At 45.3% G+C, this 21,535-nt stretch overlaps 1 protein-coding gene across 1 annotated transcript; it reads right to left on the bottom strand.

The window, feature by feature from the left end:
* Positions 1-24: 24 nt before the first annotated feature.
* LOC128727295 (E3 ubiquitin-protein ligase lubel) lies at positions 25-20,063 on the bottom strand. Its single transcript, XM_053821189.1, has 23 exons — positions 19,748-20,063; positions 16,859-16,942; positions 16,636-16,771; positions 16,394-16,542; positions 15,719-15,889; positions 14,795-14,963; positions 14,476-14,693; positions 13,806-14,210; positions 13,466-13,688; positions 11,941-13,392; positions 11,204-11,274; positions 10,913-11,149; positions 10,625-10,843; positions 9,025-9,375; positions 8,815-8,940; positions 8,257-8,737; positions 7,592-8,004; positions 2,960-3,586; positions 2,078-2,650; positions 1,657-2,004; positions 1,424-1,596; positions 699-867; positions 25-216 (listed from the first exon to the last, which is right to left on the bottom strand). Exons 1-23 carry the CDS (start codon positions 19,751-19,753, stop codon positions 184-186), a joined length of 6,834 nt encoding a protein of 2,277 aa, XP_053677164.1. The 5' UTR covers positions 19,754-20,063; the 3' UTR covers positions 25-183.
* Between the last annotated feature and the right edge of the window lie 1,472 nt (positions 20,064-21,535).

Genomic DNA, 21,535 nt, shown 5'->3' with positions numbered 1-21,535 from the left:
TTACTAACGAATTAGTTCTAAGAGATGTTTATTAAGTGTATTGTGTTAAATAAAATAAAAAACTAAGTATAAGTCACCACTTCTTCCGATACTTTCTCAAGAAATATAAATGTGTAAGCTAAAATAATCTCCTAACCGTTGACAAACTGCTTACTGTCGCAAAACCAGAAGAATACTTCAGCGTCAATTATCGAGGGGAATCTTCTCCTTGACGAGCTGTAAAAATGAAAGAATAGAAATAGAATATCGTTTATAAAATTCATATGGGCAGGTAGCACGAACATTTTCTCTCAATTCTTTACTATGAGTGCGACTTACTTGTCGAGGTACATCTGGCAATCGATAGTCGAGTCAATGCAAACAGTTAGTCAGAATTAGTGATCAGACCAGTCAAAAATGTTTAAAACAAAATTTTTACTACTGTTAGAAGAAAGTGCAAAGGAACTAAGTTTACAGGAAAAAAATCGCAGAAAGATTATTTTTGCGTTGGAACAGTATCGTCCATTCGAATGGCAGTCAGTGCAGTCAGAATCCGCTACCGTATGTGTCCAGTGGGTTTGAAAAAAGATCATGAAGTAATAGAGAGTACGAGATAGCGAGAGCATAGGAAAATAGAAGTCGCCGTATGGGAGCGATCCGTATGAGCATGTTAACGCAACCACGGTGGCCTCGAAGCGGTAGCGCAAGCAACATCTCACCTTCTGGCACATTTCCCGGTAAATTTCATCGGTGTCCCAAGGACCCCGTTCCGGGAGCTGTATGCCGCGTCGGCGTAACTCTTGGACACAATCGGTTAGATCCAGAATCGGTAGCGGATCGATCTGCGCTTTCGATACCGTACCGACCAAATATTCAACGTAATGGGTTCTGGAAGAAGCAGATAGAGAAAAACGCAACGCTTAATGAACGTCATGCTCGGGACCGTTCTCACCTGCAGCAAGTATTCACGATAGATGCCATCCACCATGCCGTAGGGGCGCGGAGGCATTCGTTTGTTAGCGCGCCGCACGATCGACTCGAGATCGTCTGCATTAAGGATGTTGATCGGGTCAATGCTATTTTGAGTCACCAGGAAGCTAAGGTACTCTATGTAATGCGATCTATAAGTAGGGATGCGTTCGAAGGAGGAATTGGCTATGGATTAGTAATGGTTCTGGTCCGTCCAGTGAAGGTCTGTGAATCGGATTATGAATCCAAAATGTTTATTTGTCGTTTATGTGACGATTGAGAAAGAAAATAGACTACCGAAATGAAGGATAATAATTATCTCTCATAAATTGTCACCTGATAAAACTGGAAATCTCTTCGAATCGTTCACACCGTGACTCATATCCCCAACTCTTACATACCCACGTCTTCGAACCAATCAATGCTGCAAAAACTGTTAGGATGCTACAAAATGTAGCCAAACGTAACCGATTACCTGCACAATCCCGCATGCTTGTCGGGAACATCCGAACTGCAGATCATGTCCATCAGCCCGGCAGGTGTTTCCTTTTGCAGTGGAATGGGACATTTCATGATGGAGCTCTGTCCATTCATTAGTTCTTGCTTCATCAGTTCCGAGGGCTCGGTGTCAAACGAAACATTGTTCATCTACAAACAAGTATTGATTATCGATAATGTATACAACATTTGCTTTGTACAGAAGTTTACCAGCAGCAAATTTTGCAGATCTCTCGGCTCTTTATCTCGCAGATAAAACAAGCAGTTCCTTGGGTGGTGCGCATGTAAACCGAGCTTAGCACAGTACGGAGACACGCCACATTTCGCTCCCATCATGAACGGTTTGTTGCACCCGTAGCAAAATTCAAATTTGCACTGCGTGCAGGTGAAGTGCATACAGCCACCGCGTGCCAACGAATAGCGGAACTTGCAGTTAGGGCAACTGATTCCGTGCGTTTGCAAATGACGCTGCACTCCTTCTGCCTGCAGTTCCGGATCGTTGGCTTCCTTCCATTCGGCAAACTTTTCACACGTCAGCCCCTCATGTTGGGATTCCCACTGCGAAAGATAAAAACCGGTACTGAATTAACGACATGCGTTGTCCAAGTTTATTTATTTGCTGCATATATACCTGTTTGCGACACGTGGCACACGTGATTGAGCCACAGTCCGGGCAGGCGAGTCTCCGCTGCTTAGGCCGGGCAAAAAATCCACTCGAACAGTGAACGCACCATTTGAAATGAGGATCCTGCGTCAACGTTCGGTCACGAATCTTTCGCTGGAACAAATCGTGTACCTCTTCATCCACGATGTTCTTCAGCAGGATGTCCAGATTAGAGAAGTACTCGAGGACGTCGTCCTCCGTCACGTTCGGTCCATTCAAATCCGGCTCCTTACAGTACGGACAGTTGCAGTTTGTGATCGACCGATTGGTGATCTCCTGCGTGAAGTACTCCTTCGTGCACTCGAGACAGCACGTGTGGGTACACTTTAGCATCGACACGATCTCGTTCATGGGGAACACGCCCAGACAAAGCTCGCACTCCTTTTGCAGAAGATCCTTCGCCTCGTCGATCGTATGGCATTGTGTGGCTGCCCAGATAGCATTATCTTTAGCGTAACGAAGCTCGATCAGTTGCACGGCAAGTTCTGCTTGGGCGAGATTTTGAACCAGCCCGTCGTCTAGCAGTTGTTTCGCTTGAACCTTGAATTAAAGCGAGCGGTGCAGTAGAGGATACGGGATTAGATAAACTATGAACGATCCTTTTTTCTTGTTCAAAAATTCTATGTTATCGAAAAAAAATCACTATAATTTTCTTTTTTCGCCTTTTGCTTAATGACTAATGGCTAATGAGCTGAGGAAAGACGAAGAGATCATAACGATCACTTCAGATCGAGGCCTCTCCGATGGGTTCGCCGATGGCAAGAAGCTTCTATGTATGCCCTGAGGTAGGTAATGACGATGGACATTTCAAAGAACAGGGAAATTCCCAAGCACACGCACGCAACTTACTTCAGGTGGCTCATTGTTCGGTTCGTATGGTTTCACCAGGCTCTTGATAATAGTGCGCTCGCTTTCGGTGATCGTCATCCGGCTTTCATCGTCGTCATCCGATGTCTGGTACTCATCGCTAAAGCACGTCTCACGGTACTTCTTCTTGAGTAACTTCTCGCACATGTACGTGGTATCGCGCGAGGTACCTGGAACAGGCTCGGCAGCTTCGCTCGGTCCTGGAGTTGATCTGGTCGATGTGCTTGCACCATCCGAGGCCGGAGTTGATGCCTTGCTCGGTGTGCCAGGAGGAGTTGTCGATGTGCGGGCGCTAAACGCCTTCGGTTGCACAAGCTTCGCTGGCTTGATCATCGTTTTTGAGGTGCTTGGTTTAGGCGTTTCCTTTGCTTTGTTGAGGAACTCTTTTTGCATATTCTTGACCGTGTTCGTTTGAACCGGTCCGAATGGGCTACCGATGGATTTTTTGCGCGTGATCGACGGTCTTCGAGCTGAGGAATCGACCGTGGTGGCTGTTGGGCTGGTGGTTTTCTTTTTACTTTCAGATTTAGTTTTGGAAGCAGTACCTTTGCCGTTAGCCTTCTGACCAGAGGGAGTTGGTGGCGTTGTCGGCGAGGCACCTTCCTCCGACTGCGAAGAAGCAGCGTTCGAAATCTTTACGGTTAGTTTGGGTGGTTTAGTTTTGGGTCGAACGGATGAACTACCGGGGGGCACAGCACTCGGGGTAGCGGTGGTGGTTGTGATGAGGGTAGATTTGGAAGGGAGAACGTCCACGTTTTGGTAAATATTCGTAGTACGAGGTGGAGCTTCCGGTCGTGTGGCCTCTTGTTGCGGTGTTGTTTTAGGTGTATGAACTATAACCTGTGATGGCTGTACTTCGACAAAACTGGATGACGGTTCCTCCAAAGAATCAGGTGATGGTGAACGTTCGCTCGAGCGCGTATGACCGTTTGATAAATGACACAAATTATCTGTCAACGGTTGCGGCAAAGGCGTGTTGCTGGTGTTATTTTGTAGTTCATGATTTTGTTGCGAAGATGATTGTGTGTCTATCGCTGTGGGGTGATTTTCTGATGAATCCACAAAATGAGTGTCTACAAATGGGCGCACTGCATCGTTTGTGCTACTTGTTTGCACAGTTACTGATGAATCTGTGATGGTTGGTTCCTTGGAATCGGATTCTATAATTTGATGTACATCCACACCTACTGCTCTTGTTAGTGGTTCAGTTTGGTTTATCCCTTGAACAACAGAATCGGAATCATTTACTGCACTGTTTTCGGTTGCGTAACTAACGTTGTTATCACTCACTGTTTCACTTGTTAGTATATTCTGAGTTTGTGTGGTCTCTACCAAATTCGTGTTCTGTTCCACTTGGCTAGCGCTAGCAGTGGGATTTAGAAAACTTTCATGAGCACTTGGTACCGGCCCCAGAGGTGGGGAGTTTTCTGCGTTGATTACCACGTTTAGATCGGCTGCAGTTTTACCATTTTCTGTACCATCCGTCGATGGTTCGATTGCCAGAAGCTTCGGACCCGCTTTTATTACAGTCGCATAGTCAGGAACTATGTTAGAAGCTGCATTATTCAAAACGTCAACATTCTCGTACTCTGGTGCAAAGTTTTCTTCGGAGTTTGGAACTATTGAATCAGTAGGCACTGACACGTCTATTTGGCCCGTTCGAGCAGCATCCTTAATTTCTGTCTCAATGACATTGTCAACGCCTACTGGACCAACCGTCAAACTATCGTGACTATCATGTTCATTAGCTCCATGTATGTTCTCACTTGACACATTCTCCAAAGCGGTCTCATTAGGTTCAAGTTTTTCAGAAGATTTCTGTTGCACTGAAGATGAAAGAGGTTGACCGACAGTTGGTTCTGGTAAATTCGACTCAATGGATGTGCTATTCGATACTCCATTTTTAACTTCATTTTGTACAATTTGCAGATTGGACGGTCCACTAGAAGATGCAGTCTGATTCGGTGTGTTTTCAACCAGCGTGTTAGATAAATCACGTTTGTTGCTATTTGAAACATCAATGGCAGATGCATCGGTTCGTGTTTCGTTGCTCTCTGCTGCGACTAGCTCAAGAGCTTCTGAAGCATTTTGTACGGTACTTTCACCTGTTCCTTGTTTCAGTGCTTGTACTACAGTTGATGTTTGACCAATGCTTTGAACATCGTTGTTTGGCAAAGATTCAGGTATAGGTAAGTCGCCACCATTTACTACCTTCTCTTGTAGAACCGCGGTTTCATTTGTGTTTTCTCTTCCAGTTCTTTCAATTACCGAGGCCGGCTTGTTATCCGTAGTCTCTGTAGAAGATGTTTTAACGGAATCGTATATAACCAAGGGGGATTCGTTTGCCAATTCTTCGTTTGGCAGTTGCTCTGCTGTGGACTGTTGCTCAATTTTTTGCACGTTTTTAAGAAACCCTCCAATCACTGCCTTGGCGTTTATCAGTGTTTGCACCTCCTTCATGGTCATTGGGAGGTTTTCCTCCGCCACTAGTGTTTGTTCACTAGATTCTTCAGTGGACGTAATAGGTTCGGGCACAAGTGTAACCTCACTCATTACGCTCTGTTCCGGACTATTCTGGAGTGTTTCTACACTCGAAGCATGGTGCAGGGGAGCTGCCATTTCGAGTGGCCCGAGCGCCTCCTTCGTCAGGTGTAACATGCTTCTCAACTCTCCGACCGACTGCTCGATCACACTCATAGCATCGTTGAAGTCACTATCCAGGGGTAGATCGCTCACCTCCGATGCGCTGTTCCGTTCGTTTTCTCGCACGACATCCATATTGATTTTGGGCAGAATCATTTGCGGTGGTTCCTGTATCGGTGTCGCTTCGATCTGCTGTTGCTCCACGCTTTTCGATTTTCCATTGTTGGAGTCGATGATGGTCATCTCGGAAAACATGACCGAACCATCTTCGTCATCATCCTCATACTCGTAGAAATCACCGTTTTCGTCTACATCATACTCTTCGTTGGAATCCCATTCTTCTTCCTCCTCTTCCTCCTCCCCTTCCCACTCGTCTTCGTATTCCTCTTCGTAGTATTCCTCTTCAAAGTTAGCATCGTCTTCGTTGAAGGTTGCTATATCGGAATTGATTTCATCTTTCATCTGTTGTATGAGCCGTTTTGTGTCCAGCACAAGCTCAGAGAGATTATTGGCTAATTTCGAACTATGAACAAGCACATCCTCCTGTGAATCTCCATCGGCCTCGACTGTGGTTGGTTGTCCTGCTGTTACATCCCTTGAAATTGATTCAACTTGAATTGCATTGGCCTCTGCTGGTGCAGACGAGGATACAATGGTTTCGTTGTTATTATCCGTCGGTATTGTTGGGGCAGGTTCTTTTGAAACAGTTTCGTTCGTGTTTGGTAAAACCGGTGTTGACGGTTCTTGCACTTTTAACGATTCTTCTACTGGGGGGTTTGTGGATCCATTTTGTGATTCGGTTTCTGTTACATTTGAGTTGATCATTGATAAGCTTTGCGAGTCGGGTACGATGGGTGTCTCTACAACAGGAGATTGCGATGTAATTGGCAAATTTATGTAGATAGGTTCTTGGATTTGCTCCGTTTCATCTCGAGGTTCTTCTGGCTGTGGCAGATCTTCGGCTTCGATTGCTTGTTCTATCTGTTCAATGTTCTCTACTACATGACGTATTTCTTCCACGTGGTCGATGGTGGCAATGGGTGCTTGATTCTGTTTCACGTTCTGTCCCAACGCTTCAAAATCGCTTTCGGAAGAACTTTTCACCGGACGGCGGTAAAGATAGTTATTCTTGTTGACAGGAATTCTAGATCCTCGCCGTTTTTTCGCACCCTTCTTCTCTGACGAGGCTTCAAGTTGTAGTGTCTGATCTGCAGGCATCAAAGGTTTTCCCTGCGCCTCCTGTCCATGTGTCGAATGCTCAGTAGTTACTGCTTGCTCTATGCTATGCTGCCCTGTTATGTTCTGTACTGCTGTAATTGATGAGTGTTGTTGTGAAGATGAGTTTTTCGGTTGTTCTTCCAACTGATGCACAATTTGTGACTCTTTCGGTTGAGGCTTGGTGAACAAATGTATAAGCTTTTCGTTTATCGATACAATATCGTAATAATCGGTTGATTCCGCCGTTTGTCGAGCTTCATCAGAACTGCTATCGATGTGATAGCTGTTGAGCTTGACCTGATCGAAGACCGTCGTCGTTTTTTCATTTCTGATCGCTCTTTCCAGGAACTTTTGAATATTGGCATGCTCATCCGCCCTTTCGATCGTCGCGGTTTGTACGATCGGTTTAAGCGTTGGCTGGCGCTCTGGGAAATCTATCACCGATTCAGTCGTTTTTTCGAATGGGAAATAATGAATGTTGCTATAATCGTGCTCTGAGTACTCGGCTCTCATCAACGTCTCTCGTATGTCGTCCTCCAATGACGTGCTAGATTTAGTACGTAAACCCTCTTTTACAGCGTCAAGTTCCTGTCGCACCTGGTGCACTAGGTTCGGCAGTATGTCTTGTATGTTTTCCTGCACAAAGTCACGTACGTCGTCCTCGATGGTTCGGTTTGGATCGGTCGAATGAATCGTTTCCTTTCCATTGCGCGCCGGGATGGGACTTTTGTTCATGATTCGCTGATCACTTGCCTGGGAACGCACTGATGTGGCGGATGGAGGCCTTTCACTAACGGCCAGCTGACTCAGCAGTTGCTGAATGTTCCGCAAAACCGGCCCATTGGAGGTATCTTGCCTTCGCTCCATTTGTGAGATGAGGGCCTCGATGTCTTTCAGAATTTCCGTACTGGACGAAGTCATTGTTTGCTCTTCACATACCTCTTCGCGTTGTTCTTCTTCCACCATTGACGATTCAGCGGTATCCTCCGGCTCTATAATTTGCTGTATTTCCGGCTCGACTTCCTGCACACTAGCTTGTTTGGTTGTGTTCGCCGTTCCATGATCTCCATCCTCTGCATGCATGCTCTGTTCCGATGGATGCGATGTTCCTTCCCCAAGTAACTCCTGTTCGACGTGGGCACTAATAAACTCCTGAATTTCACTGCCTAATAGTGAGCCGGATTTTGGTAGGGGTCACAGGATCGACAACATCAAACAACGCGAGGATCAAAGGTCGGGTGCACAAGTGGGAGATCAACACACCAACAACAAAACACAGCATTCGCACAGGATTTTCCAATTGTTGACGATTTTGCAATACAAGACAAAAAAACACAAGGAAAGGGAAAGAAAAACTAGCATTAATACCACTAAATCTCACGACCATCCACTCTACAGCCGATGTGATCGTTTCTTACTGATTCCACTTCGATCCTCTTGTAGCGCTTGCTGCAACAGCAAGTTTCCGCTGTCGTTTTCGGCCCCATTCGGTGGACCCCAGATGCGCATCAGGAACGGCTTGAGCTGGGTTTTGCTTAGCTCAACCATGGCTAGCTCGAGGTTTCCATGATGCGCCGTCAGGCTTGTGACGATGTCTTCGCGAGTGAAGTTACCCTTCGAGGCGATCTCGTGGTACTTGCGTTGCCTCTGTTCAATGCACTCTGTGATCGCACGCCAGATATTCCCCTTGTGCATCCGCAATGCCTCTCTAGCCTCGGAAGTCGAGATGGTGCCAATAATATTCTCCCGTTTCTCGTGGCCGTACTTAGTGGCCAACGTTTGGACGGTTTCGATCAACTTGTTCCAGTTACCGCGTAGCCACTGCACCGGATGCTTCTCGCCACAATGATTCATAGCCGCCTGCAACTCTTCGGCAGTGAATTTGTAGTGCTCTGCTTCCTGAAGTGTAGATAGTTGATAATAGGTCACACGATGCCCAACGTTGATGAAAAGATAAACCCATTCAAAAACGTTACCCGTAAAAGAAGCGTCATCTCTGATGGTTCCTCCTTTGTCGTCAAGAGACTTTGAACCACCTCAGAGCGGTCCTCGTTTTGCGTGATCTCTTCTGGATCTTGCTGATCGTCCATGGTATTTACGCGCTAAGATCGGAAGAAAAACAATTGCCAATGAGTACCATGCTGCAAGGGTATAACTTCTCTATCTCTGCACGCTGCTCTTTTCACCGTTGGCTGTTGTGGAGGGAGTTTTTCGGCGATCGCCGGCAGAGTTGCGACCTTTGCCGGCTGAATCTTATCGATACGCCGCAGATCGTTAAATGTACGGTACATGTTCCCTTCGGAGATGGTTGGTGATCGACCGGCAGCACCGATGGCTTGATTGGCCGTTTGAATGATCTGATGAATGGCCCGATCCAGGTAAGACAGGCTATCGTCCTGCTGCTGGTCATAGCGAAGGGATGATGTGGATGATTGGTTCGGATGGGACGTTTGGTTCAGTGCTTGGTTTGCGTGGTATCGTGACGAGCTTTTCAGACCAGGCTGAGGGCTCAGTTCGTGTGGTGATGGTGGAAGGCTCTAAAAGACAATTGAACGAGATTTGTCAGTTGACATTCAAACTGCTTTATGGTGTAGATCCGTGTAGTTGAACAAATTAACATATACACTAGAAATCTTCCACTGATAACTGTTTTCAAATCATATGATGTACAAAAGTTTATTTTAGCAAGATGGGATTACAAATACAGTGTATTAGTAAAACGAATATATGATAAACTTGTTAGGGGGCTATTTGATATGTAACTCTTCTTATCAAAGTATTTTATTACTGCTTAAATCTCTAATGTTGAATATCAGCAAATATCTTAGGGCATATATTAAGTGAAAAATAAAGTAAAATAAATAATTCAAAAGATTTCTGTACAAAAAACATGTTCCATATAAAACAAGAAAACATAAAACACCTACATCGTTAGTAGTATATATGCTCATGGGTTCTATGAAGTATCAAAAAATTGATCCCGCCAAAAAACAAAATATCATTCCTCGATTTAGATGGATCAAACATTGTACCAGCTAATAACTGCAACAAAGCAAATCTAGATCTCATTACCCAGTTTAGAAAAGAAAAAGCTTGACCAAACTAGATTTTATTGCATGTGAGATGATCCTTACCAAAACTAGCTAAGCTACCACTCGCACTTGAATTGAAACTAATGCTTTTCGCGTGCATTGTGGGCCTATTTGAAACGTTCTACCCCCCTCAAGCAGCAGGATGGGAGGAAGATGTATATTTGCAGGGGAACCAAAAGTTTCTCGGTTCGCATAAATCAACCTCCCGACGCTTTGCCGAACCAATGTGACGTCACGCCTAACATCGGAGCGTACATCAACCACGCTGAGTGGGAAGCCGCCGCCGCAGCCGCCAAGCATTACCGCATATTTGACGAGCATGGTGCAATCGTACCAGGAGGCGACATCTCGTGAGGGCTATTTTTGATCATTACGTCTAAACCGGCACCGGTAGAGAACAGACACAGAAGCCGAAGCGTCAACTTGCAGGCTGCTATAAGGAAGCAGCGTCTAGCTAATGAAGTGCGATCGTTTCGGTACGGCCAGTTAACGAATGGTGTTAGGGGATTAGGAGATGTCTGACGCGACTCGATTGCCAAAAATAGACGATCAACAAAGCGCGTCGTTTGTCAACGATGAAATAATGCAATGTGCGGCGATAATGAACCACGATGCATAATGTTCTAGATGGTAGGGTCGGTTTCTGGGGATGAGTTACTCGCGACAGTTATCGTCGATTCCTTGGGCGCCATACCTGTGTGTCGCTAGAGATGCTATTGCGGCTGGCAGGTCGGTCGACTTCGAGCATCTGAGGTGTAGCGAGAGAGTACGATCGCTTGTACAGCGTCGTCGATGGTAGAGAGTCTTTCTGATGTTGTTGAGGAGGTTCCTGTGAGTCTTCACTTACCAGATTATCAGCTGGGGGCATTTTTGGGGCAGTTTCTTGACGCACCTGCTCAAACGAATCGTATGTCTAATGGAAGGTGTTGGGAAACGATGGTGTTAGTGGTGTAAGGAAACATATGCCTACATACCTCCATACCTGGGTAGACATGTCTTGAGGTGGCGGTGATGTGCCGATCGAAGCCCTGTGATGAGATCGAACACCGTCGACAACCGTGCGCGGAACTTCTACGATCTCCCTTGGAGGTGATGGTCCGCACCCCGTCGAGACCTTTTCCTTCACGACCCTTTTCTCAACCTGTGTGACCTCGTTGGCACGATTATGGTCAAAGTTTGTCGGTTCATTTTCGACGTTTGTGCGTTCGAGCGTACTGTCCTCGGTTACTACTAGCCCTTTAACATCATAACCATCAACACCACGACGATCGACGTCGTCACTTTTTGATCTGACAATCTCACCTCCGATCGGGTCCATCTCGGTGTCCATCTCGTCGTCAACATCTAGAACGAGAGAGAACACGAGAAAAGACGCCATCCGATTAATGCCTTCGACAAACCGACAGCAAACGTGACGTTTCGGTACGAGTTTCTCGCAGTGTTGTTTTCTTTTGCACGAGAAATAGGCTTTTGTGCGGCTTTGGTTAGGGTTATGGAATAATGTTCCACTGATTTATTTACTCTCATTCTCTAGATTAGACACAACACCAGTACGAATCCTAGCATACGGGTCGCGACTGCCTGGCAATGGTTATCAACAAGTTCTTGCAAACATTTGGAAAACTGAAAACCTATTCCAAAACGACTTACAAACGGAAAACACTCATAAACGATATTATTATCTCTAGAACGATTGTCACTTAGGTGCGTACACTTTCGATTCGTTAGGTTGGAGGGAAAAACAGAAATGCGTGAGGGTTTTTGGAAGATGTAAACTTTGCTATTCTGCCAGAATGGAACTAGTATGGTTGACTGTAAAATATCCTCAACCTATCAGGACCTGTCTGTTACGGGGGCATCTTGACGTTGGAGTGAGCTTACTAGACAATGGACAAAAAGTACAGGCGGGCAAGGGTGCAGGTGCGTGCGGATGCGTGCGTGCTTACTACCGATAAAGGACGGACTACTTCGCTTTAGTACCGGGCCAAAAGGATATTTTACGAATCCTACCTTTCTTCTTCATCTCCGCCTGGGGCTTACCGTTGGCTGGTTTCTGTGGCGGTACGATCTGCAGTTTGACTTCTGTCACCTGGGGTGTCTCCTGCACGACATCCGGTGGAGGTGATCGTGCATGTCCGTCGGTATTCTGTTTTGCTCCTCCATTTGCGACGCTCAGCGTGACCGTTTTGCAGCAGATGGCACAAATCTTTACACCGGCCTCGTTGACGTACGTACAGAACTCGCATTCCCACTCGCGATCCGGTGCGACGAGAGCTGGCGGTGGTGGTGAGTACTCCAGGACTTCAGGACCTTCATGACTGTCAACCTCCGAACGAGTGTCATTTATGATGTTCTTGATCTCGACCGTTTTCAGGTGACGCTGTTCGTCAGAGTCCGATTTGTTCGGAGAGATGGTTCGAAATTCCAGCAACCCGTTGACTACCTGCTGTTGAGGCACCTGTTTGTTGTCCTTTTCGGGGGCTTCTACGTCCGAATCGTTGGCGATGAACTCGGTGCTCGAGTGCTTGCGCTGTCGCTGCTGCTTCGAGGTGAATCGTCTTCGCTGATCCGAACCATCCGTGTCGGGAGTATGCGAATCAGACGGGATCCTTTTCGGGACAACCGCAACAGGTTTAGCACTCACTTTGGTGTCACTCTTCTTTCGCTGTTTCTCCCGTCCATCGGAGTCCGAACTGGGGAGTGGTTTCTTGGCAGGTACCGGAAGTGGAGCCGTTTTACTTTTCTGCTGACGATTTCGTTCTAGATCCTGCTCGGAATCGTTCGTTTGTGAATCGGACGGAATGCGCCGTGAGGCTGCAAGGTTTGTCTGAGCTGCTCGCAGTTTAGCTTGTCGTCTACGTTCGAATTCCACATCCGAATCGTTTGTCATGGAGTCAGAGTTGAGCTTACGTGGTGAACTGACACTATCGTTGCCGGATCGCGATCGATTCGAGGCAGCTCTACGACCTTCCGGTTCGACGTCGGACTCATTCGTAAAGGAGTCTGACGTTACTTTGCGAGACGTCGAGAGGGACATCTTCTCCAGACGATCGCGAGTCACTTCCTCTCGATCGTAGCGAGTGGATGACGCAGCCGTTGGTTTTCTCGTCACTGGGTAGTCGATAAGCGATCGCGCTGATGATCCACCACCACGACGATCGCGGTTGAAACGTGAATGTTTAACACTCGATGCCCGAATGAACGCTTGGGCCGGTTCCGGCTCATCGAAGTCGACGCTGCTGGTCGAGTTGAGCCTTTCCCGACGCCGGCGATCACCAGTGCGTCCACGTGAACGATGGAACGCATCGTCCGAGTCCTCGTCGTCGGTCAGATCATCAACGAAGCTGTTCCGGTTCAGATTTCGCATCGACATGGTGGATTTGCGTGATTTGATACTCAAAGCTGGCGATGCGGCTCGTGATCGGGAGTTGGCGCGCGATCTTGGTGGAGGCATAACTACACCTGCAGCAGAAAATGAGATACATCATTAGTGGGTGTCATGGTTCTACGAAAGCTTTCGGCGACCGTTACTTACCTGGCATCATAGGATAGCCTCCCATGCCCATCGGGTAGGGATACATTCCTCCCCATGCGTTCCAGCCAGGCGGATATCCGGCCGGATCTTGAGGGTGATGATAGCCATGCTGCGAAGCTGACGGCAAATTTAGGCTCATGTTGGAACCGTTCTGCGAGCCACGTGCCATCCAGGGATTCATTTGGTTCCATTGCATTGGGTTGAAGTGTGCCATTGATTGAGCCTGTTACGGAGTGGGTAAATGAAAAGAATGATATAAGCAGACAACACATAGTTATACCAAAGAAAGAACGACATTTTCACGAAGAAGCTTAAGGATATAGGGCCGAAGAATCCTCACCTGGTGAATAGGGTTAAAACCCCACATATTGGGCTGCTGCTGCTGCGGGGGCTGATGTAGATTGAATACGGACGTGCTAAGGCTACGCGGAGCATTCGGCATCGAATCGCCAAACTCCGAGTGCTGGGTAGGAGAGATAGACGGTGTATTACTATTGCCTAGATTAGTCGGCTCAACGGCAAAGCCAGTGCCCTGTCCGTTCAACGTTCCCGGGACGGACAGCAAATTTATGCCGGAGGCAACACTTCCAGATCGTATTCTGGGTGCGGGCGGATTCATCCACCTCGATTGAAGATGCTGCGTCGGAGGCGCTGGTTGAAACTGCTGCTGATGCTGAAGCTGTTGCTGTTGCTGAAAACCTGACGGCTTGCTACGGAAGCTGTTCGATGATTCGGTAGCAGATGACTGTAGATCGGGACGATTACACAAAAAAGCATAGTAATGAGTAGAAGCGTTGTTTAAATGAAGGCTTCTTTGATAAATATAGAAGCGCCGATACCGACGAATTGCATAGTGCAACTCGTACGTCAAGAGCGATGAATTTGAGCAACACAGATAAGCAAGACGGGATCGGTTCACAGAACCGTGTACAAATGAGTTTACATTGACAAAAAGCAAAAGTAAAAAAAAAATCCAAACAAAATTTTGCCCGTCCCGTTCTCTGCGGTACCTGGAGGTCCGTGTTGGAAGTAAGACTTGCCCGCCTGCTGCGATCTCCATCGGACTTCATCGCCTCCTGGTGCTGCCGGTAGCGCTGCTGCAACAGTGTCATGCGATCTAAGGTGGCCGCTGTGTTGTTCTGGATTTTTTCCATCGTGCTCGAAACGGATCGCGATGGGCCAACGGATGGCGAACGCTTCGAAACGGTGTCCAGAGACGAGTTGGAAGCTAAAGGACAGGCAAGCAATGTGAATAGATCCTGATTTACCACCTTGATCTTATGCGATGGAGATAAGGAATGTATGGGTCCTAGTGGGTGTTGGACTTACAATGAATTTTGTTCTCCGGAGGATCGGGCAGAGGCCTGTTCGAGGGATGTATGAATCGCTTCAAGGAGTTCATCTTTTCCCGCAAGGAAAGCGCCGGGCTAGGCGGTGGAGGAGGCGGTTTCTGTTGCTGATGTTCCGGTTGTCCTTGTGGAACTGTCGTGGGAATTGTCTTGAATGGAGCAAAAGTAGAACCGTAAAATAGTAAACCCTGCCAGTGACTCGAACCATTGCTTCGGTCGTAGTTTAAGAACAACGCGACAAAACCTTTTATCTTCAGTTTGGCCAATGTTTATTAGCATACTTGTGCCTGTCTTGCAGGATTGCTAGTTTTTCTTTGCCTCAATCAAAATCTAAACCCATGCCGATCAATTACATTACGAATTATGTTTTATTCAATGTGCCTCGGGTATTAGTGCGCATATTAACAAAACAAGCAGCAGGACTATATGCTAAAAAAAATGCTTATGTAAAGAAAACCCCAAATGAAAACACATGCACACAGTTCGTAGAAGCAGCAAACGAGAGACAGTGTATTTCGATCTTGCACATCTTGACATTAGTTTCGATGGTTTAAACGCGATTAGAAAAGTCAGCACTACACGTGTCGAGAGCATCATAATTAAAAAGCAAACAATCGGTAATCGGCGTGTATAATTAGGCATACACAATCTGTGAATTATGGGCAGTTATAGAAAATCTACCAGAGCGCCCGTTTTGCTCCTACCGAAGCTCTTGGCCATTCGAAGTTGAGAAGATCGAAACTATGATTTCACGTTTCAAATGTTGCGCACCCTTCTGTCCCTAAATTCATGCGTTTTTCTTTTGCTCAGCCAGAGGTAATTTTGTTTTGCTTTTTGCTTAAAACATGGAAGGTCAGTGGGTGGCCAGTCAACTATGTCCTCACGAAAGAATGCAGCGGCGTACCTGCTGGTCCTGCTTGCGTCCAAACATGGGGCTAGGTAGGTGGAAACTCCCAGGCCGTTTGGTCCTTCTCGGCGGAGGCAACGGTCCACCGGCTCCGGCGTCACCTTTCGGTGGCAGCGGAGGCTTGATCGTACTGGGCGTCGACGACGCCACCGGTGGAGGATCAATGGGCTGTGGAGAAGAAGAAAAATGGATGGAAGAACACAGAGAACTACGTTGACCGGCGAATACGAAAGGTTGGAAATCGGAATGGTAAAGCCAATTGGGTGAAATCGAATCGAAACGAGTGGCCATTTTCGTGAGGATGCTTGCGATAGATCAAGAACGATCGAATGTTGTGGTATTTTCGATGGTTTTATACACAGGATATATACCACCATGAGTCAAATGCGGATGGACATCGATCATGTCGTACGAAGGATGACATTTCGTTGAGGACGGTAGTAGCGTTTGCCAAAAAACGTACGCAAAATGACACAGGTCAGGGCAGTGGCTCTTCCATAGCTGGTATTTTGCCTTGGCCTGGGGGAAATATTGCACGAATGTGTTGGTATGTGAACCGGAGTACTTTCATGGCACACATGCACAGTCGGGATGGAACGAACTCCAAATGACTTAAAATGGCATAAAATGGGTGCGTAGCTTGAATTCCACTACATTCTAACAGTCACATACCTTTCTGACGTGCGTTTGACGTTTCGGATGTCGATGGTAGCGATCGTCACAGGAGGCACAGAACAGGTTGTGATCGCATTGCTCACAACGCACGGTGGGCGAAACCGAGCCGCACAGGTCGCACTTCATCACGGTAAGACGTTTGATGTCTGCACGACAAACGAGAATGGGAATTGAAGAAATATTTGCATTAGCTGCAAGCTCTCCGACAGCTGGAGTCACTCTCTCTCTCTCTCGGTTACCTGGCGATTTCAACGGTACTGGTGGAGGAGCATTGGAATACTGCTGTTGATTTGCCACATCGATGACCTCATACTCAGGATCGGTGTTGATCGGTGGCGGTGGAGGAGGTGGACCAACACGGTCGCTGCTTTCGGTCTGTTACAATGTCACAAGATGGTACACGGAAATGGAATATAATTGCTTTGTCTGATTGTCCGCAAACCTTGGTTCTAGTTCGCTTACCACCCATGCTGGCATGTTACGACCACTGCGGAACCTATTCGTTGGGCTTGATGCCATATTTGACGTGTTTGGTTGACGGATATTCTGGAGGAAACAGAAAGATTTACAAGTTTTCATTTTATTGTTGATGCATATTGATAAAAGTCTTTTAAATTATAGCATTAAACTTGGCTTGCATCATGGGTATAGAAGCATTTTGGATACTTTAGACTCTTTAAATAATAACAAGCTACAATGTTACGTGCAGCCAATTGGATTGAAAACGTTTAAAGAATTTGTTTATTCTACCTCACTCCAAGGCACATAAAGCCGAACAGCTTAGAGCTTTATTGTTGATAAAAACGGAAAGAAAATAGTCTCATTCTTCTCGCATTCTCGAGCACCTCTGCTTTGAAGGCGTAATTTATTTTTAAACATTATTTACATTCACTTGCATGTGTTGCGTATAGCCAAAACGCGTTGTTGCGAAGGTGGTGTTCGCAGTCTAGCATTCCACTGCACTTATCTCGAGTTCAGGTCCAAATGAGTGATTTTTCTTTTGGTTTATTCTTAGTCAATAGAAAAGTGTAAGGTAGGCGCGGCAAATGATTTCAGATTTTGTTTATTTGTAATTCCCTTTCAGTAAGGAGGAAATCGCCGTAATCACACTCGTGATGGAGGCGCATGGTGTTTTTCATGTAACCGGTACGATAGGCTTGGCCAAGCGCCGTTTCATAGTTACCAAAACTCTTAAAAAAATATATTTTTTATAAGTTGCAAGCAATTACATGTTTCAAGCTATGGACATGAAATTTTATCTATTTCTTGTCTTGTTGTATCGCGACAAAATAAATGTTTGATTAAATTGTTTGCGTATTTTTTATAACATTCATTGATATTTCACCTAGTTATCATCCACGCGGAATATTATGAGTCTGAATGACATTTTAATATAAAAAGCATCTTCATTTAGTCTTAATTGAAAGAAGATCTGACAATCCATAGTCTATCAATATTAGTATGTATCTTTCTGCTGAATAACATATCTTTTGGATTGTTATTTATATTCTTTTTTTACTTTAGACTTTACCACACAGCAAAAGATGCATTGTATGACGTGTCTATTAAATGGATAGATATATGAATATCTTGTATGGTGTATTTTTATGATTACTGATACGGATAATGCTACCGATAATCGGTTATGCATAATGTATTTTTTAACGTTTTGCCTTTTGAATTAAAAAAATATAAATTTGCTGGGATGTAAACAGAAATTAAAAAAGAACTTTAAAAAAATTTTTGATTCATGCTGAGTGTCAGATAATTAGATTTACAAAATCAGTCTAACTTTACTTAAAATGGATGATTTGTTTTTTTGCTCTGCTTGCATTAAACCAGCGTGTCTGAAAACTTGTAGCTCTCGCAACATGCTCTTTGAGATTTCATCAATCATTCCCTGCAAATGGGTCAGACAAACGAGACGAATGTAAATTTTATGTTTGCACATAAAACCAGAAAACATCAGAGATTTCGTTCAATCCAGATGAAGAAATAGTTCTCGCTTCAAACACCCTGATCACTGTTCACTCCACAAAAGCGAGTCGTTGAGTCACGATCAGGACGGTCATAGTTTTCCACTGGTTCCAAAAATAAAACATTCAGATCCGCTTTTCACGGCTGGAAAAGCGGACCACCAGCTGTCGAACATCGGAGAAACACTATGCGCCCATACGAGGCAGCAGATCGAGATAAAAACCATTTGTCCAGAACGGTGTCGGAAGTGCTGCCGTCAGACGGTGTACGAAATTAGCTCTCAACGATACCGTGGCGCGAAGTTGCTGCGAATTTATTTAAAGATACTCGTGGTTCCCGTTCGTTGACTTTTGCCTGATTTTGCCAAAAACCTTGCACTTTGCACAAGTTCACGAGTGTAGTATCGTCCTTTAAAGGAACAGGAATTAGCTGGTGCACATGCAACCGGAAAAGGTAGCAAAACGAACGAGTGTCACCACGTCAAGGATATCACCGAAATTCACATCAACATGCTGTGTTTCAGCACCGTTTGACGGTGGAATGGGAACCGCCAATAGACGTATTTAGACGCCGGCAAACACTGTTGGGCACTGTCGTCTGTTTGCACTTTCTCGCCCACTTCAAGCTACACTCGGTGTTGATCGCCGTTCCGTGAGATTTATTTAAAATACCAATGAATAAAACGTAAGGATTTATTAATCATAGCTATTTTGAACCAACCAACGGTATATAGTGAGCACTTCTATTTCTGTTCAATTCTGGTAATATTGAGTTGCGTAACGGTTTCAGACCTGCACCGTCGGTGCATTATGTGTTATTGCCTTAGCACGAGATCAAGCGAACGTCTCGATTCCGCATTCCATGCCAAAAATGGCACCAATAAGAGCTGCACCAAGGCCCGTACCGGTGCCGGATGACTATAAGCAGCAATCGCTCTCCCTTTTTCTCTCGTTCCAGACGGTGAAACTCATTTCGCGGATTCGTGATGATCGCGCTTCTCTTTGTGTGACAAAACACGGCTCACGCAGCCTAGCGACAATTGATGTTCAGACAGAGTCGGATAGGAGTGCTTTGCAGACGAGTGGCTCGACTCAATCCAAGTGTCGTTGTCGGCTGGCCACCGCGCGGTGGACCACGACTTTGAGGGCACGAGGCACTGGGCGGGGCCGTGTGCGAATGAGACCCACTAAAATGGTACCGATTTTCTATTTTTAATATAATCTTAGCGCAGGTAGCCATCGCGTGGTTGGTTGGGGCAGCGGACAAGACGGTTAGAAGCACACACACACAGACGCACATGCACAAACACATATATTTGCTGCCCCGACAGAGCAATGCATGACACCACAATTCCACACAACGACAATCACTTACACTCATCGCAATCGCATAGCACTCCGCCGCATAGGACGTTTGCCCGGGACAGCGCTATATTAATAAAGTAACGATTTTTTTTTCCGAAAAAATCGCCTTTCGATTTTCGATGCTCACACTTTTCAATCGCTACTGTAAGGTGCGTGATTACGAGATGATAAATCCGTCTGTAGGAAGATCGATGATCCTTTACGACTCTTTTTCGGGTGCTGGGCTCCAAAAAAAAATCAAATAATCTGGATGAATCTCGACCGAGGGCAAAAAAACTGATCGGTACACTTTTTTTCACTATCAACTAATCCGTTCTATTGATGTTTGCCTGTGCTTCAAGAAAACACTGGCAGTGATGCTTCTCAAACTCCAGATGAAACTTCTTCGCCAGATCAATCCGACCTTTCAACTTCCACCGGGAGAGCTGAAGGGAAAATGTTCTCTCTTTTTTATATAACTTCACCACCGGATATCGCAGACCTGAAACGCGGTGCCCGAAAAACGTGCGCGCCAACGTCCAATGACTGACTGCCGGGTGAAAGCGATTGAGTTAAGTCTAACAGATCGTGGAGAGTTTTCTAGGCACCTCGAGAGAAAAGTACATTTAGTTTCTCTTCAACGAAAATAGGGATAGTGTCGTGCTTTTTACCTACTTGTTAATGTTTATTTCAGTTTCTTGATCAGCGCCAATATAACTACTGTGTTGAAAATATGAGTTGAAAATATGAGTACATATTTTATGTTATATTTTATTTACATGTATAAGGATTTAAAACATACAGTAAAATATATTTTAGTTTTTTTTAATACTTATTTATAATTTTACTCACCGTAATACTTGTATTAAATAATGTTTTTTTTGCATAATTAACATGTATACATTTAGCTTTAACTTTAAATTTTTTTTGAAATTTCGTCTAAAAGTCTTAATTTTTATATACGCATTGAAACAATGCCATTACATTTAGAGTAAAGTCCTATTGTTCTAAGCTACGCAGTCCGGTGAGCGATTGTGCGCAGTTCGCTTGCGCTCTCAAGATATAGCGCGATTCTACCGGCGACTGCATATGTTATAGACTAATTTTAGCCAAACTTTGCCGCTTGGCCTGCGTTTGGGACAAGCCCACGCCATACACACCCGTTTGCGATCATGTTTTTTTGCCGACAATTTCGGCGGCACGTTTCGAAACCGGCGCGTTTTCACTTTTGCGTCATTCTAACGCCACGTCAATCGACGAAGACTAGTGTACGGGGTAATAATACATGCAAGCAGCTACCGATCACTCGTCATCGTTGTTAGTCTGTCGCCTGTTCAAGGATACGATTGATGGGGGCGCCTGGTGTCTCGTAATATTGTGTGGACGGTAAAGGGACGAGGGTCAGTATCGTATTAGAGATCGCGTGATGGTTATCAATATATTCATCCAATTTTAATCTCAATCTACAGCCGGCTTCCCGGACGTTGTCGACTACGCTAATGTGATGTGGAGAATGGCCAATGTGAAGAATGTGTATAGCTATGTATAATTGGATATTAGTATTATGTTTAAGGCTTATGTACCTTTTATTATCTAAAAAAATGAGGACTTTTGCTCATTGATTTATTTGAAGATATTTATTGAACATATTTAAAGAAATTTATTAAGCATGAAAGGTATTTAGTAAGCACATAAGGTATTTATTAAGCATATTTAAGAACTATATTATAATGTTGCAAAAACAGCCAGTTTATATTTATTATGCTGTAATGTGTTATGTGCACAATCAACAAATTAATATACTGTTTTACATGTAGTT

The sequence above is a fragment of the Anopheles nili genome, chromosome 3 (genome assembly GCF_943737925.1).
Source record: "Anopheles nili chromosome 3, idAnoNiliSN_F5_01, whole genome shotgun sequence".
Classification (NCBI taxonomy): domain Eukaryota; kingdom Metazoa; phylum Arthropoda; class Insecta; order Diptera; family Culicidae; genus Anopheles; species Anopheles nili.
The sequence above is the reverse complement of the archived record's forward strand: the minus strand, read 5'-3'. Positions and strand labels throughout refer to the sequence as shown.